Source organism: Aspergillus versicolor (assembly GCF_001890125.1).
Source record: "Aspergillus versicolor CBS 583.65 unplaced genomic scaffold ASPVEscaffold_3, whole genome shotgun sequence".
NCBI classification, from domain to species: domain Eukaryota; kingdom Fungi; phylum Ascomycota; class Eurotiomycetes; order Eurotiales; family Aspergillaceae; genus Aspergillus; species Aspergillus versicolor.
The window spans coordinates 2,026,774-2,051,864 of record NW_024467526.1 but is presented as its reverse complement, the minus strand read 5'-3'; the positions used below and the strand labels follow the sequence as shown (position 1 = coordinate 2,051,864).

General features: G+C 50.5%; 11 protein-coding genes across 11 annotated transcripts; 7 read left to right on the top strand and 4 right to left on the bottom strand.

Annotated features, from left to right (window-relative positions):
- Window positions 1-190: 190 nt before the first annotated feature.
- Window positions 191-1,547, top strand: ASPVEDRAFT_149300 (uncharacterized protein; the record flags this gene model as incomplete). Its single annotated transcript, XM_040808198.1, has 2 exons — window positions 191-603; window positions 651-1,547. The coding sequence occupies 2 exons, from the start codon at window positions 191-193 to the stop codon at window positions 1,387-1,389; spliced, it is 1,152 nt and encodes a 383-aa protein (XP_040666101.1). The 3' UTR covers window positions 1,390-1,547.
- On the top strand, window positions 1,527-2,790 carry ASPVEDRAFT_149299 (WD40 repeat domain-containing protein; the record flags this gene model as incomplete). Its single annotated transcript, XM_040808197.1, has 2 exons — window positions 1,527-2,159; window positions 2,209-2,790. The coding sequence occupies 2 exons, from the start codon at window positions 1,527-1,529 to the stop codon at window positions 2,788-2,790; spliced, it is 1,215 nt and encodes a 404-aa protein (XP_040666100.1).
- A 745-nt stretch (window positions 2,791-3,535) lies between these two features.
- Window positions 3,536-6,155, top strand: ASPVEDRAFT_165036 (putative lipoxygenase). The gene is made up of 3 exons (XM_040808634.1): window positions 3,536-3,830; window positions 3,888-4,828; window positions 4,893-6,155. The coding sequence occupies exons 1-3, from the start codon at window positions 3,562-3,564 to the stop codon at window positions 5,924-5,926; spliced, it is 2,244 nt and encodes a 747-aa protein (XP_040666099.1). The 5' UTR covers window positions 3,536-3,561; the 3' UTR covers window positions 5,927-6,155.
- Window positions 6,156-10,531: 4,376 nt separating this feature from the next.
- Window positions 10,532-11,916, top strand: ASPVEDRAFT_126646 (phosphatase PAP2 family protein; the record flags this gene model as incomplete). The annotated part of the gene is made up of 2 exons (XM_040806381.1): window positions 10,532-10,953; window positions 11,019-11,916. 2 exons carry the CDS (start codon window positions 10,532-10,534, stop codon window positions 11,914-11,916), a joined length of 1,320 nt encoding a protein of 439 aa, XP_040666098.1.
- A 185-nt stretch (window positions 11,917-12,101) lies between these two features.
- Window positions 12,102-13,181, top strand: ASPVEDRAFT_561072 (uncharacterized protein). The gene has a single exon (XM_040815164.1). The coding sequence runs from the start codon at window positions 12,287-12,289 to the stop codon at window positions 12,857-12,859; it is 573 nt and encodes a 190-aa protein (XP_040666097.1). The 5' UTR covers window positions 12,102-12,286; the 3' UTR covers window positions 12,860-13,181.
- Window positions 13,182-13,432: 251 nt separating this feature from the next.
- ASPVEDRAFT_81910 (phospholipid:diacylglycerol acyltransferase) lies at window positions 13,433-15,427 on the bottom strand (the record flags this gene model as incomplete). Its single annotated transcript, XM_040817109.1, has 3 exons — window positions 13,433-13,575; window positions 13,637-15,044; window positions 15,104-15,427. 3 exons carry the CDS (start codon window positions 15,425-15,427, stop codon window positions 13,433-13,435), a joined length of 1,875 nt encoding a protein of 624 aa, XP_040666096.1.
- Window positions 15,428-15,666: 239 nt separating this feature from the next.
- ASPVEDRAFT_39779 (peptide alpha-N-acetyltransferase MAK3) lies at window positions 15,667-16,823 on the top strand. The gene is made up of 2 exons (XM_040811999.1): window positions 15,667-16,149; window positions 16,227-16,823. Exons 1-2 carry the CDS (start codon window positions 15,763-15,765, stop codon window positions 16,491-16,493), a joined length of 654 nt encoding a protein of 217 aa, XP_040666095.1. The 5' UTR covers window positions 15,667-15,762; the 3' UTR covers window positions 16,494-16,823.
- ASPVEDRAFT_127604 (uncharacterized protein) lies at window positions 16,748-18,808 on the bottom strand (the record flags this gene model as incomplete). The annotated part of the gene is made up of 1 exon (XM_040806474.1): window positions 16,748-18,808. One exon carries the CDS (start codon window positions 18,806-18,808, stop codon window positions 16,748-16,750), a length of 2,061 nt encoding a protein of 686 aa, XP_040666094.1.
- A 671-nt stretch (window positions 18,809-19,479) lies between these two features.
- ASPVEDRAFT_70568 (uncharacterized protein) lies at window positions 19,480-21,473 on the bottom strand. Its single transcript, XM_040816083.1, has 2 exons — window positions 20,182-21,473; window positions 19,480-20,125 (listed from the first exon to the last, which is right to left on the bottom strand). The coding sequence occupies exons 1-2, from the start codon at window positions 21,322-21,324 to the stop codon at window positions 19,712-19,714; spliced, it is 1,557 nt and encodes a 518-aa protein (XP_040666093.1). The 5' UTR covers window positions 21,325-21,473; the 3' UTR covers window positions 19,480-19,711.
- A 240-nt stretch (window positions 21,474-21,713) lies between these two features.
- Window positions 21,714-22,890, top strand: ASPVEDRAFT_39776 (uncharacterized protein). The gene is made up of 2 exons (XM_040811998.1): window positions 21,714-21,970; window positions 22,075-22,890. Exons 1-2 carry the CDS (start codon window positions 21,794-21,796, stop codon window positions 22,756-22,758), a joined length of 861 nt encoding a protein of 286 aa, XP_040666092.1. The 5' UTR covers window positions 21,714-21,793; the 3' UTR covers window positions 22,759-22,890.
- Window positions 22,891-22,960: 70 nt separating this feature from the next.
- On the bottom strand, window positions 22,961-24,984 carry ASPVEDRAFT_39774 (SEC14 family lipid-binding protein). The gene is made up of 3 exons (XM_040811997.1): window positions 24,313-24,984; window positions 24,106-24,229; window positions 22,961-24,035 (listed from the first exon to the last, which is right to left on the bottom strand). The coding sequence occupies exons 1-3, from the start codon at window positions 24,552-24,554 to the stop codon at window positions 23,418-23,420; spliced, it is 984 nt and encodes a 327-aa protein (XP_040666091.1). The 5' UTR covers window positions 24,555-24,984; the 3' UTR covers window positions 22,961-23,417.
- Between the last annotated feature and the right edge of the window lie 107 nt (window positions 24,985-25,091).

The window sequence follows — 25,091 nt, the reverse complement described above, 5'->3', positions numbered from 1 at the left end:
TATCTAGTCCCTGGGCCTTTAATAACCCTATATATAGTCTAATTCTTGGAATCTGGCTCTCTCGATACTATCCTTCTCCCAAGGGAATCCAGGCTCCAGCCAAGAGCATCTCGCCTGCACTCTTGGTGTTTAACTCAGCCATCTTCGCCATCTTCAGTTCCCCAAGCATTACTGAATGGTTATTTTGATTATGGATCCGCTTTCAGACACAGCAAGCGTTATTGAAATCATCCAAATAATAGAAGCCATCACTCGGATATTTCGGAGGTATCTCAACGTCGGTCGAGTTAAAGAAGTATGGTGGGATATTTCCCTCTTACAGCGCCAGATTGGTGCCTTGTCCCAGACACTCGAACCGCTTCAAACGCTTCTTCACAGCCAGATACCGACACAAGCAGGCCTGCTTGAGGATATCGCCAAATGCTCTGCAACTCTCAGCAGGCTACGGGACAAAATCGACCCAGAAACAACGCAGACACTGCTAAGTAGATGGGAATTTCAACGATGGACATGGCCCATGACAGCCAACGACGTAACCAACGTCATTCGTGAAATCGAGAGATATGAATCCTCGTTTTGGCTATCGTTGATGCTGAGCAAGACGTAGGTGTATAATCGGCCTTAAAAGGTAGAGCTAACCCATAGTTCAGGCAATCTCATCATCTGGTTCATCCAAAGATAGACCTTAAAGGAGTGACATTCAATGACGAAAATCAACGGATCAAATGCCTCCCAGGAACCCAGGTGGACGTACTTCGCAAGATCGACAACTGGATGAAGAGCCCTGGGAAGTGTCTATTCTGGTTGACTGGTATAGCTGGATCGGGAAAGTCAACTATTGCCCGGACAGTTTCAAGCTGTGCCAGGAGGCAGGGAATCCTGGGGGCCAGCTTCATCTTCAAAAGGGGCGAACAGGACAGAGGTAATGCCAAACTACTCTTTTCAGCACTGGCTAAACAGCTAGGAGATGCTATACCTCAGCGGAGTTCCAGCATCCAACATGTAATAGGGAAAAATCCAGATATCGCAGGAAGAGGACTTGAGGAACAGTTCCAGAAGCTCATCCTACAGCCACTTATTGCCTTGAACCCGGGCCCAACTTCAACCATACTGATCGTGATTGATGCACTAGATGAATGCGACCAAGATGGTGATGTCCGAGACATTCTAGAACTTCTACCCAGTGTCCAGGAATCACGATCAGTGCAGGTGCGATTCCTGCTAACAAGCAGGCCTGATCTACCCGTCAAGTTAGGGCTTCAACATCTGATCATTCACGAGATCCCTAATCCTGCGATAGAACACGATATCAGACTGTACTTGAATAATGAATTCTCGCGGCTGCAGCAAGAGTGTGGCCTCCCAACTACTGGCCCGGGGACAAGATGATCAATACACTGGTCGAGAGAACTGCTCCGTCCTTCATTTCCACTACTACTCTTTTTCGATTCGTTTGTGGCGACAGTGGGAGTGCTACAGAGCTCCTCGAAGCTATCCTAAGTGACAAAACTAAGTATACGACAAAGATGGAGGGTACATATATGCCCATTTTAAATCAACTTCTCACGAATACGGATGAAGAGGAAACCCGGCAGTTGATGCACGAGTTTAAGAATACAATTGGCATTCTCATTCTCTTCGCTACTCCGCTGTCGGTAGATTCCTTTGTAAACCTTGTACAGATTGAGACCGACACGGTCCGGAAGCAATTCAAGCTGTTCCAGTCTGTTCTTGATGTTCCTGCCACGCCAGATGAGCCAGTTCGGATCTCACATATCTCATTCCGGGATTTTCTTCTCGATAATAAGCAGGAAGAATCTCCATTCTGGATAGACAAGGGCTTGGTCCATAAGAGACTGGGTGTCCAATGCCTCAAAGTCATGCAACATGGACTACGGAAGAATATCTGCAACTTGCAACATGATACCCCCAGGAACGACATTGATCAAGAGAATCTCCGCCACTGCCTGCCATCAGAATTACAGTATGCCTGCCGATACTGGGTACACCATCTGATACAGAACAACCCAGTTACTGAGCTCACTCAGGTTGTTTCATTTCTTGAATCCCATTTCCTCCATTGGGTTGAAGCAATGAGTCTTTTGGGAGCCCTCTCTGACGTCGTTGAAATGGTCCAGAGACTACGGTTAGCCATACCGGTACGCAGAGGCAGACACTCCGTGCATTAGCAGATACTAACGAATATAGACTTACGAAAATCATCAGCTGTCGGGTTTCATGTCTGAGGCGTGGCATTTTATTCTTCGAAATCGCCAGATAGCTGAAACTAGCCCCCTTCAGCTTTACTCAATAGGGTTGATGTTTACGAAAGAAGGTTCGATATTCAAAAGAGCATTCAAGAACGAGTCATCCCCCTGGAGCCTAGCACCCAGAGTGAAGGACACAGGGACTGGGCTTTCCAGCTGGCTTCGCTTGGTCGCCTTCTCACCAGACGGCCAACTGTTAGCGTCCGGCACCGATGATCACACTGTGAAGGTCTGGGACCCGCGTACGGGTGAGCTACTCCAGACGCTCAAGGGCCATTTGGGTTGGGTGAGCTCGGTTTCCTTCTCACTAGACAGTCAACTGCTGGCGTCTGCTTCCTTTGACCAGACTGTCAAGGTCTGGGACGCCCAGACTGGTGAGTTGCGTCGTACTTTCGGGGGCTATTTCCATGAGATTTACTCAGTCACTTTCTTACCTGACGATCAACTAACAACGTCCTCCGGTGGCCACACTGTGAAGGTCTGGGATGTCCGTACGGGTGAGCTGCTCAAGCTATGCGAGTGATACCAGACGCCTGAGGGCCATTTTAATTGGTTGGTGAAGGACGAGAAGGTCGACAGGTTTATACTAGTATTCTGCGAGAATGTTATCCGGTCTAACCGAAGTGGAGACTGCTTCTAGATGAGACTAATACAGAATACTGTCATTAGATCGACGGTGTATAGGCAGGGTACTGGTAGCTTCAATGCGGAGTCTTCAAGCCCTAATGGCTTGACTCCAGTGCGGTAGTTCTTCGACAGTAGAGGTCATAGAAGTCTTATGTACATGATGAAACCACAATAGCAATGATCCAGTAGATTAGCTTTATTTAATAGGCTGGGCTTGTACAATCCGACTACTTACTGTCCTCTGGCTTCAACCACGGTTCGTCTCCAGGATCTACGACGGTGGCAGGCTGAGGTTACAGTCGGATACTGATCCGCCTTCCACTCGCTCCAAGAATAGATATGGAATAATAATTATTTTAATTCACAATTCGTCTTACGGACTAAGTATGTCATTCGGCTCGGCCCAGTCGCCGCGCGGTACGGTCCGTTTTGGTGTAGATCCTCGAAATGTTTACGTCAGATGCTTTCTACATGAGATGCCCACAAAACAGTCTGCTATGGTTGGCTGTTGAAATGAATTACGTGCAGTGTTTTATCTATAGAGGATAGTCGTGATATCAAGACAAAAATACTAGTATCAGGCATAGGAGTCAGTATATTAGGGCTTCCAATCCCATCGATCTTCTTCTCAATCATTGTAACAAATCTACTGATTGATTGACTAGCCATGGGTGAAAACTTTGGCGTTTCAGGTCCAGGCTTCGTGCCTGGGGCCCCTCCGCTCAACAGCATCGACACTGGCGTGTTTATCAATGAATTGACGAACCTCGGACTCTTGCCCGACAAGCATGAGATAGTTCCTTTCTCCCTGGGGCCCGAGACCACAGCAGGGGGCAAAACCACCGAGCAGGCTCCTGTGCCCGATACATCTCAGGAAGTAACATACCGGGGTACCCAGCTGGCGCTGCTGAAGACCTATGAAATCATCGAGCACCGGTAATTTGCTTTGCATTCCGATTCCCCTGGTAGTATACAGCTGACACGCCTCGACAGCCACCACTCCTTCATGGAGGTAATGGAGTTCGATTCTTCGCTTCCCCCGAATCGGCCTGCGGAGGAGAAGCGCAAGCATTACTTATTCACCCGCGACGACGACGTTTTCCCACCCCACTTGAAGCTTGTCGGTAGAGACGACGAGGCATCAAAGGATCAGAGACTAGACCTCCCGCTAGATAATATTTTTGATAGCATGCGTCTGACCCAGGCGGGGGCCCTGATGCGTGGCTTTCTCGTGTGGTACAAACGGTGGGCGGCCTCAGAGATTGCCAGATGGCACCTTGGGGAACTGGGCACACCGGATGAAGGGAAGACACTCAAAGAAGTGGAAGATTATAACAAAAAAAGGCTCGAGATATCAAAAGACTTTAAGGGAAGAGAACAAGACAAGCCAAAGAATGATATATTCGATAAACCCAATGTGGGAGAGTTGGAGGACTGGTACAGCGATGCCGCGTTCGCCCAGCAGCAGCTCACAGGGGTCAACCCAACAACTATCAAGCAAGCTTCAGATGAATGGCTTGACCATTTTATTCAGGCCTCAAACGACCACGAGGATCACGCTATTACTGATATCATAAAGGATCTCAAAAACAGCTCCCGAGAGTCCCTATACATGCAGGATTATAGCTACTTCCGCAAAGCTGCCGGAATGGACCCCGCAGGTGACATCAAACAGTACTGGAAAGATGGCGTTTGGCCGTGGAGCAAATATGGCTATCGGTATAACTGCGCATCAGTGTGTCTTTACTATCTCAACGAGACAGGCCAGCTATACCCGTTGGCTATTGTGATCGACTGGCGAGATAGCGCCAGGGACTCTGTGACAATCTTCAACAGGACAATGTTCAAGTCGAAGGACCTCAGAACGGGAGCCGACATTCGGGAGAAGGAACATCAGCTCGAGGAGGAGAAAAAGGACTGGCCTTGGAGATACGGTCAGTACCCCCCAATTATGTCTTCTTGTCATGTCCAAGCGCTGACTGGTCGAGTCCTATATAGCCAAAACCTGCGTCCAGAGTAGTGACTGGTTCCAGCATGAAGTCACGGCCCACCTTACCAATACTCACTTTATTGAAGAGGCCATCATCGTTGCCTCTAACCGACAATTCGACGATGAACATGCGGTATTGCAGTTGCTCAGGCCACACTGGCGCAAGACCCTGGCTCTGAATCAGGCTGCCCGATCAACCCTTGTGCCCCATGTTGTTCTTGATCTAGTTGGGTTCTCAGACAAACAGGCGAGCAAATTCATCTGGGATGCGTACACCAAATTCGACTTCAAGGAGAACTATGTTCCAACAGAGCTCAAGAACCGTGGATTCCCTCCAGAGAAACTCGGTGATGGAAAGTTTCACAACTATGCGTACGCTAAGTGCATCAACAGCATGTGGTGGAAGATCAGGAAGTTCGTCAAGGGCATTCTCGCTGCTATATACGGTGGGCCTGGTGCCGACGACAAAATCAAGGCAGACAAGCAGATTCAGGCCTGGGTTGAAGAGCTGCAAAATCCAAATGGTGCCAATCTGAAGACATTCCCCGAGATCAAAACATTCGATGAACTGGTTGACTGTGTGACCATGTGTATCCATATCGCGTCACCTCAGCATACTGCCGTCAATTATCTACAGAACTACTACCTGTCCTTTGTGGTCAACAAGCCACCGTGTCTTTTCGAAGAGCCTCCGAAAACTCTGGAGGAACTGCTGCGTTATACCGAGCAAGACCTGGTCAAGGCGTTGCCTATGAACCAACCTGCTGAATGGCTTCTCGCTTCCCATATCCCATACCTGCTCAACAAGAACCCGGACAACGATGAAACCTTGCGTCACTACGCCCAATCTGCGGCCGGCCTTTTTCGCACTAAACAAGGGGAATCGGATCAAGCCATTGCAAAAGCTGCAACTGACTTCCTCACTCAGCTTGATCAGAGCAAAGAGGAATTTGAAAACTACGCAAAGGAGGTGGATAGCTGGGAGAACCTCAAGTACCAAGTGCTGTATCCTGAAAGCAACGCCGTGTCAATTTTGATTTAGATCCATGGCGTAATCATTTCTTTAACGCTGGTTACATGCTATATCTAATCTGGATTTGGATGGAAAGATCACTCCATGTACTTGATAATGTTTAGTTAATGTCTAATAATTTTAGTTTTTGATTTTGTATATTCTTTGCTTAATCTCAGAGTTCCTCAGTCGGTGTGATTGGAGCCCTCCTCCCTTGAATCTTGTTGTTCTTCGCCTAAACCCTAACTCGCCCATGCGGAGGGGATACTAGCCAGGTGTAGGTATATTATAATATATAAAGGATTCATTATCTTTCCAGTCATATTCCCGGTCTATCCTATAGTAAGAGATTAATATCTGTTGGTTTATTTGATAACAACCCTATGTTGTTGGCTTGACGAAATATATATATATCCTCCATGGTACGCCGCGTTCACGCACCAAGACTTTCGAGCACATGTTATAGCGCGCATACATAAACTGCTTTGAATAAATTAAGCGACCTTGTAATGCGTAGTGCTACCCAATGACACTAATCTATTCAATAAGATCTCGATTGTACTTTATGATGGTGGCCTGCCTAGGTGGGTTGAAGATCTAGTCGTCAAATGGCTTAGCAGGCTCAAGAGTTACCTAGTATTTATTAATCCACACTCCTAAATATAAATATATATATGGCCATTATTAAACTCCTTAAATAGCACCCCAATCAATTCCAAAGAATTAAGAATTATTATGCTGCCTGGTCGAGCCGGCTCAACCAAGGATCCTCGATACGAACGTCGCCAACTCCATGGATACGGGGCATCCTATCCGCTGAAGAGCACAGATTCCAGGGTAAGACAGCCGTTAAAACAGGGGTAAGCCAACGTAAATAGGAGCGGGTCCCGGTCAAGACCAGACGTGAAACGGTGGTTACATAGTTTAATTAAACAATCCAGCTGCTGCCTGGACTACTCCATGCTCAATGCTGAGCAGTTTCGACTCTTAGCTCAACTACGTAATGCATCGTGGCTGGGGTGTTCAGGTTCAGCTTGATACGAGTACGACGAGGCTGACTTCAGCGCGCCAAATATCCACCGATAGGGAAAGATATCCGTTGAAGGTTATTGCTACCACATGGAATTTCGTTAACGGTCGTGGAATTTGCTGTCTCCTTGTCGTGGCTCCTAAGCCCTCCTGGCTATGACTCCTGGTTCTGACTTTGGGTTCGCTCAACGCAAGGGGCTTATGGAATGCGGCAAGCATCCATGGGTGGAATGGAATATAGCCCTGCACTGCCACGGGGCCGGCAGAGAGTTGACAGCGCAGCAGCGCCTCGTTTACGAGCCCTACCTGAACTCTGTAGGTTACTCCGCTGATAAGCGCCTCGGAGTTTTGTTGTTATCTTACTCCGCAGCGCTGGATCTGCGATACTACGAGTGCGAGGAGTACTACTGCTTTGAGATAAGTTCTTACCTCTTGCTCCGTGCATACTTTGCTGTTCGCTCGTTTCAAGGGCTTGGACTGGGCGCCCCCGAGGCTGAGACAGGTTCAGTATGTGGGGATTGATGGGGAGGGTGTTGCAGGTGTCAGGCTTGGGCTGACTCTGAGTTTGGTGAGGAATGTTGATAATCTCACCAAGAATGCGGATGCTGATGGCATATGGCATCATGGGCGGGCTGGGACGGAGTACGAAGTATGGAGTATGCATGGAACCTGTTTGAGGGTTTTGGGGATGGAAGAACGATGTGAGGGGCATACACACCGTACACCGTACAACGTAGAAGAGTTGATTGCGGTCTGGACGTCATCTTGTTTGCCCTGGAATCACAATCAGGTAAGCAGACACTGCTCTTCTGGAACGCCACTGTGCTCTTTGGAGCTCGGCCGAGTTATCCCCGGTCGGGTATCATTTCCACATTCCTTTATGAACCATCGATCGGAAAGGCCTGAAGGTCAATTGTTTGAGAACATTCCTGAGAAATTGGTGGAGACCTCAACCGGCAATACCGGGCGATATGTGAGATGATCTCATTGTTCATATTCTGGCCCTCAACGCCTTGTCGGCCCTGTCGCACGGAAGGCAGTGAGGGTTGAGTCGCGGCGAATCGTATTCAGTTATCTCTTCGAGGCGAAAGCAGCGCCAGCTCTTACTCGGTTGTCGGACACAACGGACGTGGATCATGATGTTGGCGAGTTTGCAAGCAAGAAATGCCAGCATGGAACAGGGCTGAGCTCCACACTGGATCGCGATGTCGTTTGTCCGTGCTGAACTTATGATGTATGGGATGAAATCACTCCCGCTGGCATGTAGCATGGAACCATTGCGCCATTTGAGCACTGGTCATGTTTGCTGGATGGACGGTGCCTAGTTGACCCTGGCTTTGAATCTCGATTGAGAGTGTGGTGATCGATGACTTCGTAAATGGTAGTCCAAGCCTCACAGATCACCGCTGAGCCCTTGGCGGGGCTGTGCACCTTGATATACGCTGGCGCTGTGAAAGAACAGAGCAGCCTAAATGCTTGGAGACTGCTTTGTCCTAATTTAGTGACACCCATCGGTGATTTGATGATTTCATGCCCGATCTCACTGCATCGCCCACGGGCCAACGATGTTCGGAGATGCAGCTGAACGAATACGACAACCGTGAATGGCTGACGGGCGGTACTATTACGGGTCCTCTTTACGGCGGAAAGAAAAAAAAAAAAAAAAAAAAGGTCCAGTCAGATTGGAACTTGGAAGCGAGGCGAAGCTGGCCAGCTCTTTCTGCCTTTGATCCTGGATTCTTCCTTTAATCAATCCTGAAACGACCGTAAATTGTGCTGTCAAAGGCGGCAACCGACACGAAAACGAGAGTTCTCCCTCGCGTGCAAGGTCAGCTGCTCAGCTTATGCAAAACCCAGATTGCCAGAGCATCCAGTCAATGCCCGCTGTAGGCGAATGAGGTGGCGTGCAAACTGCATTAAACTGCTCGGATGCATGAATGATCAACTTCGTCCACGGTCCGAGAGACTTTGCCGGGGCCGTGATCTCTGCGTACCGTACCGTAAGCCTGCCCGTATCGTATCGTGTATCGCGTATCGCAGCCACAACTTCCTCTTTTGGGTGCAGGCTCGTGTGCCCAATCGATGACTGCAGCGGAGATTCGGCACTGCGACGGCTTGACTGGGCTATCCATGTGAATTTTTATGTTGACAGGCAAGGGCAGTAAAATCCAGGCGCTCGGAGTTTTATCGCCCGCCTGAGCTCGGATCCTTGTTGAGCTGCGCGCATGGATGGTGTTGATGTCAGACTATTTCTTATCAACGGCGCGGTAAGATTAGTAGATTACTGATACGGAGTACAGGACCTGTCGGCTGTCCAACAACCCCTGAACAAAGCGCAGGTCAACAACGAGAATCAGACGAGAGAAAAGAGATGGCTGGGCAGCTCTTTGTCGAGGTCAACAAAACTGACAGGCAACAGCTTCAGCGAGTCGCGACCTGGACTCCTGTTGAGCTGCCAGGGAAATGAGGAGAGTCTTCAGGGACCACTCTGCTTGGCGGGAAGAAGCCCTGTGGTTGGCTGGAAGCTGGGCCAGAGTGGGCCCAGAGAAATTGGTTCTGGAGATCCGCAGCTTCCAGTTGGCTACCAATGCATATGAGTCTCCTTTTTGATTTGATTCCCTCTGCACTGTCATCACATCCGGGAGTTCCGGTCCATCAGAGCGCTTACTGCAACTGAGCACGAGGTCACGACAGCGCTTCATGGTCAAGACAACACTTCACCGCCGGACATAGCAAGATGCAAGATACTGTGGCAGCCAATACCAGAGAACCCCTCAAGCGAGCTTTGACACCAGTAAGGGTGCCAAGGGCGAAGTTAATGCGATCGATAGTTTGGTTGATGAAGATTTTACTCCCTCCACAAGCTGTTCCACTCGGCCTCTCAGGCACCGGAATGTCGGAAGCTCCAGGCGCCGAGGCCTGCTGACTGGCGAGCTAGGCCTGTTGTGGGTTAGTCCTGACTCTTTGATTACCTCACGAGGCATAGCGGCTGTGCGATCCGTACGAAACAGCGGCGGTAAATACCAGTACCGAAAGTTTTGGCCCGTCGCAGGCCGGCCGTGGACTGACTTTCTCTTGCCTGGCGCTTGTGCTCCTCCACCAAAATCCTCATCTTCTCTTCTTCTCGTCCTTTTCTTCTTCTCTCCCTCATCGGTGCTTCTCTTCTTCCTCATCCCCTCGGTCTCTCCCTCTACGCCTTTTCTCCGGCTCCGTGGCCAGCTGCGCCCCTCGCGACCTCCGCGTTCCAGGTTTCTCTCTCGACTGCTCGCCCTTACTGTCCGCCTTGCGTCAGTGAAACCTCCTGCAACGTGACGGCTCAAAGACATCCTCGTTTGGCCGCTGGAGACCGGAGCTTGCGCTTCGCTTTGTTCCTTGGGACCCGATCCTAATTTCTCCGCCCGGTGAGGTGCCAGGGAATCGACTTGTTGCCTTGCCGCATCGTTAATTTCGAGAAGACCCCTTTTCTACTTCCCGCCGCTGCCTCCCGACTTTATTGCTCGCCTCCCACCCCCTGGACTTCCGGAACGGTCAGGACAAGAAAGGACGACCGGAATACTACGCTTGGAGGAAATAATTGAGTCTCGCCTGTAGAGGCTCGCCGCAAATATGAATCCCACCCTTCCGACGTGGAAGGACCGTACGCAAAACCAGTTTGGAAAGCTTCAGATCCAGGTCCCATGGCGGTCCATTCAGCTTCTCGTTCCGCATCGTATGCGGCGAAAGTTGAGGTCCAAGCTGCGCAGTAGAGTGTCTCCAACCTCGTCGATAGCCTCTCTACAAACGTCGTTGTCGCCTGGGGATACACTACGATCGCTGCAAAGCCATCGATGGACTGTCTATGATTTCCAATATCTGCTGCTTTTGATCGTTGGCATCTTTTCTTTGACCGTCATCGAATCACCTGGGCCTTTGGGCAAAACGGGGATATTTACTATGCTCCTAGTTTCGCTTCTACTCCCTATGACCCGGCAGTTCTTCCTCCCCTTTCTGCCGATTGCCGGATGGCTTTTATTCTTCTACGCCTGCCAGTAAGTTATTCCCACTGAATTCCCAATTTCTATCTTTTAGATCCGTTTCTCATGCGATGCTTTAGGTTTATTCCAAGCGACTGGCGTCCTGCGATTTGGGTCCGTGTTTTGCCCGCTCTGGAGAACATTCTATATGGCGCCAACATCAGTAACATTCTATCCGCTCACCAAAGCGTTGTGCTCGATGTGCTGGCGTGGCTGCCGTACGGTATCTGTCACTATGGAGCTCCGTTCGTCTGTTCATTGATCATGTTCATCTTTGGGCCGCCGGGCACTGTTCCCCTCTTCGCGCGCACTTTTGGCTATATCAGCATGGCCGCGGTTACCATTCAGCTGTTTTTCCCGTGCTCCCCGCCGTGGTACGAGAACCGCTTCGGACTGGCCCCAGCCGATTACTCGATTCAGGGTGACCCGGCTGGTCTTGCCCGCATTGACAAGCTGTTCGGGATCGACCTGTATACCTCTGGCTTCCACCAATCGCCCGTTGTCTTCGGCGCGTTCCCATCGTTGCATGCTGCTGACTCAACTCTGGCCGCGCTGTTCATGAGCCATGTTTTCCCGCGCATGAAGCCCGTCTTCGTCACCTACACTCTGTGGATGTGGTGGGCAACTATGTACCTCTCCCACCACTATGCGGTCGATCTGGTTGCAGGTGGCCTGCTAGCTGCCATCTCGTTCTACTTCGCCAAGACTCGATTCCTTCCCCGCGTTCAGCTTGACAAGACGTTCCGTTGGGACTACGATTATGTGGAATTCGGCGAATCCGCTGTAGAGTATGGCTACGGTTTGGCTAGCTACGATGGAGAATTCAATCTCGACAGCGATGAATGGACCGTTGGTTCTTCGTCCTCCATCTCCTCAGGCTCTCTAAGCCCTGTTGACGACCACTACTCATGGGAAACTGAAGCATTGACTTCTCCTCAGACCGATATCGAGTCGGGCAGACATGCCTTCAGCCCCTGAGGATCTCGTGAATCAACCTCGATCTGCATATAGCGACCCCACATTCCTCTTCATTGCATCTATTTACGAGACGGCGTTAGAATATTTGACGACATTCTGGCTTTTTTTTTTTGCATCGAGCAGATTTCGACACTAATATTTTTAATACCCTTTTTTCTCGGCACTCCAGCTTCTAACGATCCAAACCTTAATGTCCTCGGTTTGGACTTGTCTGGGATACCGATTCTCTCTTCGCCGCACTTGATACTGTACATGAATTGACATTGCGAATCCGTTTGGGCACGAACGTGGCATGAATTATCGCTCATCGCCGCCCTCGACTGCCCGGTCATAATACTAATGGACCTAATGGGACTAGACATTGCGTTTTATGTTTAAAGCCCTTTCAAAGACCTTCCGATGCCCCCGTTGGAAACATTCGTTTGTCAGCTGTCCACCACCTACTTTGGACACACCTCTTCGATTCTCACTTCCGTCGTTCGCTATTACCTTTGACCTAGTCGAATCCCTTTTTATTTTTCGATTCGACTATTATATATACTTTATTTTTTACCATTCGGGTCGATCACTCGAACCCTCTTGGCGCATGGGACTGGAAGCATTTTGTATGGGAAAAAAATTCATGGAATGGGGCGCCTTTTACCTTCTTCTTCTGGCACTTCACTCGCTGTGCATAGATGGCTATTATTATTGTTTTGTTTTCCAGTGCATCACGAACTTTGCATTGGCATATAGAAAGAGGGGAAGGACGGACTTTCTTCTTGCTCGCATGGTTTATCCAATCGCTCATCGTGGAACTCATCCACGGAATACCCGGGGGCTATACACATGGCTTTGGCTTTACTGCTTTGCTTTCTGGCACTTACCGGACGGGTGCGAAGTTGGGAGGAGAAACACCGGTATGTTGCTCGGTTTCGGATCGGACTCGCTAGAGGTTCACTGAAGGATGTCTATTATTGTAACATCTGGACTGAATTGGCTATGCGTTGTCTCATGAAGCCGCTTGGACAGTGACTGGGCTTGCTTGCTATGGGTTGACGCTCTCACATTCCTATTCATCTATCATCTCACCTCACCTACTCTCACCTCTTGTGTGACACTTTCCTCGGTGCTCCTAATTCCGACGCCAACTCCCCACCCTTGGATAGTGAGATGCGAGAGCTTTATCCATAGCAGCAGTATTATTTTTATAATCCGGTAGTGTTATGATTTATGAAGGCAACTTGTATACTATTATCAACTTTGTTAATATTTTATTTCTTGCTTCTGAAAGAATATTTTCTTGATAACACTGTGGCCAACCGCGTACTATATTTCCATCTATGCGAACCCCGTCCAGCAGGTCGGTGCCTTTAGTGAATTATAACGTTTGATTAAATGGCTGATTGACTGATTGATTGACAAATCTATATAGGTAATATTATCATCACAAAATAACCTACCAGTTTCTTCAAAAAGTTGCCGTGCATACGTAAACTATATAAATTATACTAAATCTCGTTTTTCGTTTCCCTATTCACTCTTCATAAATCTTAACCCGTTCCGCATACTTCTTAATATTCGACACGAAATTCTCCTCGATTTCGTCACCGCGACCGCCTGCAACACGCAGGATGAGGTCGTTTAGCGATGCGCGGCCGAGGATGTCGACGTGGTCGCCTATTCACATTACATTTCATTAGCTTATTGTGGTTTATTTGACGGAGGAGGAAGTATTTACCTGTATTTGGGCCACCACGAGGCGAGAACCGGTCCGGCTCGTGGGGCATCTCGTATACTTTGACAGGAATACCAGATGGGTTATACCGCTTGATGTTCCAGCCCTTGGCGCACATGTAGCCTGTGCTAAGGAGGTTGACTGTGCCGTCACCTTCGCCGAGGACGACGCCGTGGTCTGTGCCATCTGCTGTAGTGACGGTTGTGTCGATGCTAACATTCAGGTTGACGAGGGGGTCGCGTTCCTCCTGGTAGAAGTAGGAGCGCTCGGTGGGTTTGCCGACGCCGTAGAAGCAGTAGATTTTCATGTCTGGTGCGCGGGGGAGGCGGGCCTCGAGCGGGTTGAGCCAGGTGCGTGGATCGTTCTCGTTGGCCTCGACTTCGGCGGTTGTGTGGGCGACGCCGTGCGAGTAGCTGCCGAGGACTTGGGCGCGGTACCAGTCCTCGCTTTGGTCGAAGACGTAGTCGAGACTTTCTGGCACGGTGAGGTTCTTCTGCGTTAGGCTGGAGTTATTTTCGCGGAAGTTGAGGAGGTTGCCGTAGGTCATTTGTTGGTCTGGTTGGTCGTCGGGTGCCCAGGTGGAATTGCCCCAGACTGCTTCGCCGCCCTTGGGGAGCATGCTGGATATGCCTGGCATAGCTCTGAAGATCTCGGCGCGTTCCTCACGAGAGAGGAACTTTTCGAGTCCGTAGACGGCGAAGGCGTTGAGGAGTGCTGTGTCTCGTGTTTCGCCGGATAGGACGGCTGTGAGGCCTTTGGCGGCGCCGAGCATGCAGCCGCTGATGTTGATCCAATTGGCGACATGGCGATTCACCCAGTCCGAACCACCGTTACCATGCTTCGGGCTCTCGACCCATTTGAAGAAGAAGAGAGTCACCGGTGAGCCCATACTATGCGAAGTCAGCGTTACCTTCTCCCCCTGCACTTCGACAGCCGTCTCGATATACGACTTCAAGCGGCTAAAGTATTGGTCTCGAGTTTCCAGGTTCAAGTAGGACAACCGCCAGTCGTAAGCCGCTGTAAACGCATTGGTCGGGTCGTATCCGATGCTTGCAAGATTTTCCAAGATCTTGTTCCAAATCCAATACCCTGTGATGAAGAAATCCGTTGCATCGAACCCTTGCGCCGCGCGCAGCTTAATCCCAGGCGGATCAAGCCCAGTCTCCTTATCCAGCATGATATGATTCTTCCATTCTGCTTTGTCCATCACCAGTGCTCGCATCATACTCCAACTACCCCAGAGTCTCCGACGGAAGTACATTAGTGAAGTGGGACTAGTACCCCAGCTTTCCAGCCCCGTCGAGATAACTCCCGGGATCATAATTATGGGATGTTTCGCTTCGACTCCTTGTGACCGGAGATTCAAGCCGACGGAGAATGCATCGTAACTGACTGTTTCGCGTTCATGTTGCTGTAGCCAACCATTAGTACCACCCTATTCAAATTTAATTCCCTATACCAATTACATACCGAAAACTCCCGCGCATCCCGCATTATACTCTGCGGAATAACATCCATCAACGAGTCTATATTCAGATCCATCAGGGAATCCAGACTGATGACATCCTGCTGCTGGGCGAAGAACACTGCGAACAAGATCCCGAAGACTCCGCCGAGCATGAAGATGAGGCCATTGCGGCGTTTGCTCTTGGGCTTCGTGATGAACGACTCTTTCCTTTCGCCCTTCAGGTTTATTGGCTTCGGTTGCGGAGTCGTTTCAGAGGACGAGTCCACGCGAGTTGTGTTTTGGACATCGTCGTTGTGGTCGCCTTTGACGTGACGACGGCGCTGCATAGGGAGCGAGACGTGCAGCGATCGCCCACGGATCGGCTGTTGTTATTGAGATGGAGAGGGGGGAAGGGGGGAAACAAACGAATACAGCAGGAAAGATGCAATTGGAAGTATAGAGGAATAATACAGACGATGAGATCGAGAGAGGAGGGAAGTCGTGTGAGGGACAAAATCGAGTCCCTCCGATAAGCTCAATCACATGCGCTCTTTTTTGACATCTTCCTCCGCACCAATAACAGCACCAACACCGACAACAACGCCAGCTTCCTCGCCCCCTTCTTGCCCTGCCGTCTCCCTCCACCCCCTCATTCTCCTGCTCTCTCCTTGACACGCCCACAATGGCCTCCTCAACAGCCACTGACCCCCCTGCAAGCTCGCCCTCCGCCCTCCACTACATCCGCTATAACCCCGCCCAGGAAGACACCCACGTCGCCGCCATGCGCCAGCTTATCTCCAAGGACCTCTCCGAACCATACAGTATCTACGTCTACCGCTACTTCCTCTACCAATGGGCCGACCTCTGCTTCCTCGCAATGGACACCGACACCGCCGGAAACGAGCACATGGTCGGCGTTGTCGTTTCAAAGCTCGAGCCGCACAGACACGGGCCCCTGCGCGGGTATATTGCTATGCTGGCCGTGAGCCAGGAGTATCGCGGGCAAGGGATTGCGACGAAATTAGTTAGGATGGCAATTGACGCCATGGAGAAGGGGGGTGCAGACGAGGTGCGTTACCTTGAAAAATATTCATTTGCTCCTGCATAATGAACAACACTAACACTGCGTGCAACTTGTCCCTATAGATCGCCCTCGAAACCGAAATCACAAATACCGCGGCGATTAAGCTTTACGAACGGCTCGGGTTCCTGCGCAGTAAGCGCCTGCATCGGTACTACCTAAACGGGAACTCGGCGTATCGGCTCGTGCTGTATCTGAAGGAAGGCGTTGGATCGATGAGGACGGCGTTTGACCCGTATGCGCATCCGTCAGACAATGCTCATTCTTATGGTCATCTCCCTGCTCCCCCTGTGCCGCCGGCGGCACCGTTACTGAACGAGAATGGGAGGTGATGACGCATATTGAGATGCCACTTTTATGTTTATGATAATGACTGCATTAGCTCGGGATAGAAGGGTGAATTTCTTGTCTCATGGTTCTATTTGTTTAGATTCTATGCCTATTTGGCATATAAGTACAGCGGCTGTGGCCGTGGTATAAAGAGAGGTTGATGTATCATACAATGAGAATGTGGCCACAGGTGGTGATTGATTATACAAGTCGAGATTCAGAAAGCCGAGCCCGCTCGGTGAAGTAGACACAAGAACTAGTCCTTGAGGTTATGCCCAACAAACTCCACTGGAACTTGGATGGCATTCTGCATGAGCCATTTAGCAGGGCGCGGAACGCCTACCCATTGCTTGTCCAGCTCAGCAGCGACCTCCAGCATATGCGCCAGCGAGTACGTCGGACGGTACCAAGGGCCGATCTCGACGTCATGCTTGACTATTGCTTTAGCTGCAAGACGCTGCTTGCTGCGTTCCTCTCCCTCCAGTCTGAGCGGAGTTAGGAAGGATGCGACGGGATTATCGTGGAACTCCGGGGGAATGGTTCGGAGGAGATCGTTCTTAAACGGGAAATCAGGAAGATGTAGGTCGACTCCAACAAGGACTTTCCCGGCGCATGTCCACCAGAGCTTATCTTGTTCTGCGAGACCTTCACGCGCAACGTTATGGAATAGAAGGAAGGTCACGTCATCCCTCATAGTGCGTGATACCGCCTCGTTCATGCAGGCATATCTCCAAAGGACGCGGCAGATATTGTAGTGCTTGTTTCGGCGGGCATTGATGAAAAGGCGAGCGTATGCCTCCTGGTTGAGTTCGGCGGTTGGGCCCTGGAGGCACATGATGATATAATGCAGCGCGGTGAAAGTGTCGTTGGGGAAAAACCGTATGACGTCGTTTATTATGTCGCTTGAGAGGGGGAGGCTGTTTTCTTTGCAGATGTCTAGTATCCGTGTCATGGCAGACGCATCCCCCAGTTGGGCAGTGACAACGACCATCTTCCTGATCAGAGATGCTGGAAACCAGTTCAATCCAGCGGTCTCGACAATCTTGTTGAAAAACCCATCCACGCTCCCGCCATCTTTGAAGTGCTTTATGAGCAGTTCACTAATCATCAGCCGCAGCACGCTCCTCAGGGCATCTGGATCCTTAAGATAACCCTTCTTCTCCATAACTTTGACCAAGTCAGTTTTCGCTGCAGGCGAGATCAGACACTCAAGGTATGCGAGCCAAGTATGGACATCAGGTCGAACGCGCAAGCGACCCATGACCCGCAGCACGAGGTTAAAGAAACCAAGATTCTGTCTTTTTGCCGCAGATCTCAAAAGTATGTTGAAGGTCTCAATGGTTGCAACATGGCCGCCGCGGTCGATCAATTCCTGGACGTCGTTCATGAAACCATGTTGGAGCAGAAACGAGATGGCAGTGTTTAATGCCGTTGTGGATATCAGCTGTTGTCGGCTTTCGTGGCAAAATAGCTCCCGCAGGGCTGTAGCTACCCGTCGCGGATGAGGCGATTCATGGCGCTGAGTTGACGGTAGAGATGTTACAAGCCCCTCCACGTGTTCCACAAAAGCCTTGACAGTAGATATGCTTTCTGATTTAGCACTAAGCAAGTCAAAAATCACGCGTGGCCGTGGATTGGTCTTGTAGCTCCAAACGGTCCGGATTAATGGCGCAAGGGTGCCGCTTCTCTCAAAGGCCAGGCGGGAAGGGAAAGCAGGAACCGGGGGTTTCTTAATATCGATTAAGGGATCTCCGTGCTCCTGCAATTCTCGTGTTTTTAGGAGGCGGTCCGCAACCAACTCCGTGGCTCGAGCTGAACCCGAGAGAATAACCTTTCGATTGTGGCCTTCGCTCTCATCAGAAGGCAGAACATGTACCCTACAACCATGTCGTAGCGCTTCAAACCAAATATTCTCCGACTGCGAAAACTTCTCTGACACGCCAGCAAAACTAGCAATGGTCTCATCAGGAACGAGGACCTCCCTTCTATGCAAGTCCTGCTGTGTGAAGAATCTCGGCTTGAGAAACTCTGCCTTTTCGGCCTGTTCCTCTGCACTTTCAAGGAACTGCCTTATCTGCTTATATATTGCAAGCCGCTGCTTGAATGGCACCTCACCGAGGTAGAACTGCCGACGCAGTATTTTGCGGCTTTGCGGGGGTGGTAAATGTCGAAGAAGGTCTCGCTTTTTCCGCACTGCCTGTCGAGACGGACGATCCGAAGATGCTGGAGGCCACCGCGGCGCCCCAGGCTTCGAAAGTATATCGAAATTGTGCTCAAGAAACGCCGAATCAATCCCCCGCTGGCTTTCATTTTCCATATTTGCAATTGCATCGAATATTCCATATTTCCCAGTGCCGCTCTTCTTCGCCGCTTTGGTTCGCGTCACCGGTGTCGGTGTTTCTCTCTTTTGGGGCTTCTCAACCGCGTCGTCTAGATCGGGTTTTGTAGGCTTAGGCTTAGACCCGCGGGATAACCATCTTTTCCTCGTAGAGACGCCGACGAAAGACTGTCTCCGAGTCGGCGAGCGGTGTGTGGTTGAACGGGAAAGGAGTGCCCCATTGTTACCATGCGAGATATAACTGCGATTAGAAGCCGAGTTTATTGATCTCCGCTGCTGTCGGACCGACGTTGTGAACCAGCGAGGGTAGAGGAAGAGAAGGGCTTCGTCGGGATGAGGTCCGGCGCCCGCAGCATGCTCCGCGAGAATTGTCGAGAGACCGCATCTTTTCAGACACGAGCGGCCGCGCGCAAACATATGGTGGACCGGCAAAGGGATATTTACAGCATATAGAGAACGTGAGGGGAGGTATTAGACGTGGCAGGACAGACGCAACTTTTCTCTTCGGGTGACGGATGAAGCTTTTCGGGGAGCTCGATCTGCCCGGGCGGTGAGACGACTTGGCCGATATTCGGGCGTCAAAAGAGGAAGAGCGTAACTTTGCAGCAATAAAACGTACCAACCAGGTAAGTTATAGAATTTATAGGAAACCCAGTGTTTAAATGCTATATCTTATTTATCACCGGCTGTAATATACAGTATCCAAAGTTTGCCCCAATAGCAGGCCGGAGTAGAACTCCATAGGCACTCCGGCGCAAGCCCTCAAGTTCTCGACTTATACAAAGAGAAAAGGGTATCGATGACAATGACAAAAAAGAAATCTTAAAAGAGCGTTGCAGTGTAGCAAATCCAACCCAGACCCAAAATATGCTCAATCGTAACTCAATAAATATGGAAATCATGCCCAATCTCCGCCTCTGCCGGGATGCCCCTAATCTCACCTCCATTGTCCATCGGCTGGAACGAATACCTGCCAGAGACTCGAGACAAGAGGCTATCCCTTCTATTATCCGGCGTAAGATCGAGCATTTCTGTTGTTGCTGAGTCCCGCTTTGTACCCTCATTCGCGTTGGGTTCGTGGAATACTACGGGGCCAACGAGATGCCGCTCTGCTGTGTCGGCGGCACGAGAGAGATATTCATGCTTGCGGCGAAGACTTTCGGCCTCCATCATAGTTTGTTCATTAGTCTCTTGGCTCTGTTGTTGCTGTGATATCTTTTGGATGGTGTCGTTTAAATATGCGAGGAGCTGCCACCGGGAGGTCTGGTAGACGAGTCGGTTCATGATTTCGGGGATCTAATAGGCATTAGCATTGTCCATGGTGATTACACGTTTCGTGAAGTTCTATTTACCTTCCCATCCAGATAGTAGATCTCCTCTCCTCCTTCATCGACGAAATTTCTCACAGCATCGAACTTCTCCCGGTCCACGATCGCAACCTTGATCGCATACATCAAAGAGGGGATATTCCTAATCTCATCCACGCCTTCATCTCCTTCTTTATTCGCAGCAGAGCTCTCCAAATTCACCGATGTCGTCCGAGACGCCCTCTCAGAGCTAGAAGCCCGTTTCCTTCTCATCCCCGTATGTATCGTGAAGTAATCTTCATTAAGCGTATGGCCCATCTCCAGGCCCGTCCGACTCTGTCTCTGCCTTTCAACAGGAGAAACCTTTTTAACTCGTAACCGCACCCATCGTCTGCGTCGCACAAACGAGTGCCAGAATGGATGTGTCCCATGCCATGACGACGACAGGGAGAACGAGAATGCATACTGCCACCCTTGTTCGTCAACGTCGCCCGACATATCCACGTACCAAGTTTTCCATGCCCATTCCCAGCTCGGATCGGGGAGCTGTGCGTTTGTTATATTGACGAAACTGCGTTTCCCGCTCGCGTTTACCCAGGACGGTGGGTCCATATTGAGGAGGGACTGGCTCGAGTAAAGCGGAATACCGAAGAAGAACCAGCCACGTTGGTTTTCGGACAAGATATCCAACTCGCTTCCTGGTTTCAAGCCACAGATCGTGGGGTGGTTCTTTGATTGATGTGTGGTTCCATTTCCACTTTCACTCCCGCTCGTATTGCCAGTGCCGGCGCCGAAATCCTGCTGCTGGATTTGCTCTGCCGTATTATTCTGCTCAAAGAGGCCCTGTGAATCGGATTGGTAACCGTTCGTATGGTCGCTACTGACACCCTCCTGTATCGTACTCGTGTTGGTGAGAGTGTTTGTCATTGTACCTGCCCGCAACAAGCCCCCTTCGTCCGACGACGGCTGATCGGCCTCGCCCTCATTCGAAGGAGCAACGCCTAACCGATCAGGTTGCCATTTTGCATATTTCCGTCTTGCTCGGCCCGCGCGAATTGACGGCCTGTTCCACAGTCGAGACCCGGTGCTGGTGCTGGTGGATGTCCTAGAAAAGCCTCCGGCTAAGTCGTCTGTAGCACGCTCAGCGGGGGCCGTTTTGTCAACGAGCTGGATGTTGGTGGTATCCATTGCTCAGCGCTCGCAGCCCCGGCTCGGTCGCTCTAGTTAGATATAAGTAAAAAAGATCATATTCCTTCTTTCACAGTGTCAAACCCCCGCTGCAAATTCCAAAGAGAAAGGAAAAAGGTGGTTGTAGTTCCAAGGAGACGCAAACGAAAATCCTCCCCTAAAACAAGAAGAATCCGATCAAGCTAGAGATCGAGGATGACGTCGTTGTGGGGCGGATCTGCAGTTAGTTTGTTGCCTGAGGAGCCAAATTTCCCTTTCGGGCCTTACTCCAATTCCGGCCTCAGGCAGATACCTAGTCAGGCACTCAGGCTCCCAAAACCGTTAAGGCACCAAGGCAGAGTTCCCCTCCGTCCCGACGCGTCTCCAGTCAGTAAACTAAGTTAACTCTTATCCAAAGCAGCCTATCAATCCCGCCAAATTACACCCTGCCTCCCATCTTCATCCAGTCCATAGCAACAATTGGAAGACGATGGACTCCTCACACTACCGCAAAATCGAGCTCCAATCCGCTGCAGACTTCACCTACCTCCACGGCAACACCGTCGCCCTCTCCCGCCAAAAACTCGACCTGCATCTTCCCCCCTCCGCGGCCCCAAACAATGGGCCGGATCCTATGCGCGAGCGCGTGCGCGAGCTTGTTGATGATGTATTTATACCCCTTCTCCCTCCGTCTTATCTCATGGCGCTCAATTTGTTTATTTATTATGAATGGAGGTGCCGTGTACTAACGGGTAAATGTCATGTATGCAGTTCATAAACCGCACGTATGCAAGCGCCTCCTCCAGTGTATCAATCAACGGGCTTGACTCGTCGTCGCCTGAGTTCCCCTTCCCGGCTGCATTTACGGCGCCTGCGGAGACCGTCGAGTATGAGCCGTTTGACGGGAAGCTAGCGGCGCGGGTGTCGTCGCTGTATGCCCAGTTGGAATCGTTGACGACAACGGTGGCGCAGTTGAGAAGGGATGCGCCGGGGAAGGCGGCGAGGGAGTATGTTGAGGAGCTTGGGAGGGTGATTGAGGAGGAGGATAGGGAGGTAGACGACGACGGGGAGGAAGAGGAGGGCGGAAGTCAGGATGTTGAGATGGGTGATGCCGATGCCGACGCGAATGCGAACCAAACAGAACCACAGTCCGAAGAAGCAACAGCAAAGACAAAGGAGAAGAGATCACGGCGGAAGCAGGCGGAGAAAGAATCAGAGCAGTGGGATTTGAATATTCCTCTCGGAACAGACAAGGAGGCAGAGCGGTGGCGGAATGGGGAGATTGCAGAGGTCTACGAGGATGCATTGCGGACACTGCTCCGGCTTCAGGGTGAAGCTGTACCCGGCGATGATGAGAGATCCGACTCTGATGGGATGGACAGCAGTGCGTTGGCGTCTACAGTTGGTAAAGCCGAGCGAGCTGGTCGGGCGGTTGATTTTGTAGAGAAGATCTGATTTCGAGCGCTCTTCGCATATCCTGTCTTCTCCTTTTTTTCGTCTTTGGTCAGATATTCTCACGTTTGGGTTACGGAGTGGCGTTTTATTCTAGGGAGATACCACTTTATGATGAACAGTTTCCTGTCTGCGGATAACGCAGCTTTATGTTTCATTCCTACGAACCACTTAGATTCATGAACAGATTACAATAGTAAACAATTTGACTTTCAATTGTTTAAGATTCAAGTTAGTTCAACAACCCCTCAACACCTTCAGCTCCAATCTATAAGTCTCACCGCTAGTCACCGCATTCAATATCTATTTTAAACTAAACAGCTGGAACGAACGAAAGAGAAGAAAAAAACAAGTCAACGTAAGTCGGTGAACGACAATGTCAGAAGAGAAATTGCGCCCAGAACTCAGATATATATATGTGGACTGAGTTCGGCAATAGTAGGTAGTAGTATGACAGGGAAGGAGCAGTCTTTTCAAGGCAGTTCTGTAAATCTATATCAAGAGAAGAGAGGGTAGAGGAGATGGGAGGGAAATCGAGAGGAAAGAGTCTGAGCTTTTACCATATTGATCCAAGATACCGGGAGAACAGTAAAAGAAATAGATAGTAGGAGGGAGGAAAGACCAGAAGCATAAATGGGACAACATTCTTGTTCTTTTGGACTCTATGCAGTAGGTTGAGGGGCGGCCTCTGGCACTTCGGCCTCCTTTTCGACACCAGCGTTCTGGCCCTCTTCGGTTTTGGGGAGAGCCCACTTGGGCTCCTTGGCCCATTCGGCCTCCCTCCATGGGCCCATGTCGCTGTTCTCGCATCCTCCCTCGCACTCACAGGTGCCACCATATTCCTTGGGGAGGCTCTCCTTGGGAACCTGCTTCAACAACTCGGCTTGGTAACCGGAGCCGAGAACATGGATCTTCTTAACAGTGATAGGGTCAAGGAAGCCCTTGACGACGCTGAACACAGTGCTGAAACCCCATGGAGCATTGATCAGGTACAACTTACCCAGTCGCTCGGGGTAGTAGTTCTGAGAGATACCAGATGCGCGGCTGAGATAGTTGTACACAGATTGAGCGCTCCAAAGACTAGCACCCTTCAAATCCATGATACTGCAGCATGTTTCCAGCAGTTTTCCAGCCTTTCGCGAGCAAGCGGGCAACCGGGGGTCCGCAAGTTTCTCATACTCAGTCACAAGGTTTTTCAGCATGCGCTCGTCGGTGGTAACCTTCTGTAAAGCATTTAGATCAATGCCGCCGAGTTTCTCGATATAGACAGGTCGTCCATCCTAATAATCCATACAATTAGCTGAATCCATTCCCCACGACTGGGACAATATAAGGCAATTGCAAACATACGTTGTCCGTCTTGTGGTAGAACTGGACATAGTACTGGGAGACCTCTGGCTTTTCAGCGTAGTCAAAGGTGCGAGGAAGATCATCTGTTCCGAATTCCTTCCTCCACTTCTCGGATGCGATGAACCTACAGCCCAGGGAAAAAAAGATATTAGTCGGAAAATCCGGGGGGTGGGCGAATCCATACACCCACGAATGGTGGGAACGTACATGGCCTTGGATGCGGCGACATCAAACTTGCGAGCCCGCAAGAAGCGCAGCAGGGTCAAGGTATCTAGCCTTTCCGTGTAGCCCTCCTTCTCGAGTTCGCTGCGGAGCTGCTCTACCTTGGCATCTTGCTCCGGCGTGGTATGGCCAGGGTGGCCAGGCTGCGCCTCGGGGGCCGTGGTAGGGAAGTCATAGTCGTCGTACTTGGACACAGGGGCCGGCTTTTGGTCAGCGGTGGTTGCCATCGTGATAGCTGACGGTGGTGGTTGGTGAGAAGTGAGGAAGAACGGAGTGTGGGAGCCGATAGTAGTTCCCCGTGGTCGGAAGATCGATTGGGAGAGTGGAGAGGGACAATTAAAATGGAGATGATCGTTCAACGGTTGAAGTCTAGAATAGTAGGCACAAGGGGAGATCCGGGTGCTTGGACTCTCAAAATATTGGGTCAGAAAGTCAGAGAAACACTGGGAGGACAGAGCAGAGGGAAAACGAGAACGAAGAGGGAGAAGAACAACGGTCAAGGACCAGACGGGGACGGAAACAGCAGAACAGTCGGACTAGTCAACTTCAGGAGGGGTCCAAGGCGGTCAACGACAACATTAAGCGCCCACGCGGTCACTGGAGACAATAATATCCCTGACGTTTCCACTTTTGCAGGTAATTTGAATATAATTTGCGAGAGGATGCAGCGTCAATTCTGCCTTTAAGGAAAACGACGCCGCCGCGCCTCACGTCATCCTCAACCACCGCTCCTCGGCCACCGTGACGTCGACGCTCCAAAATTG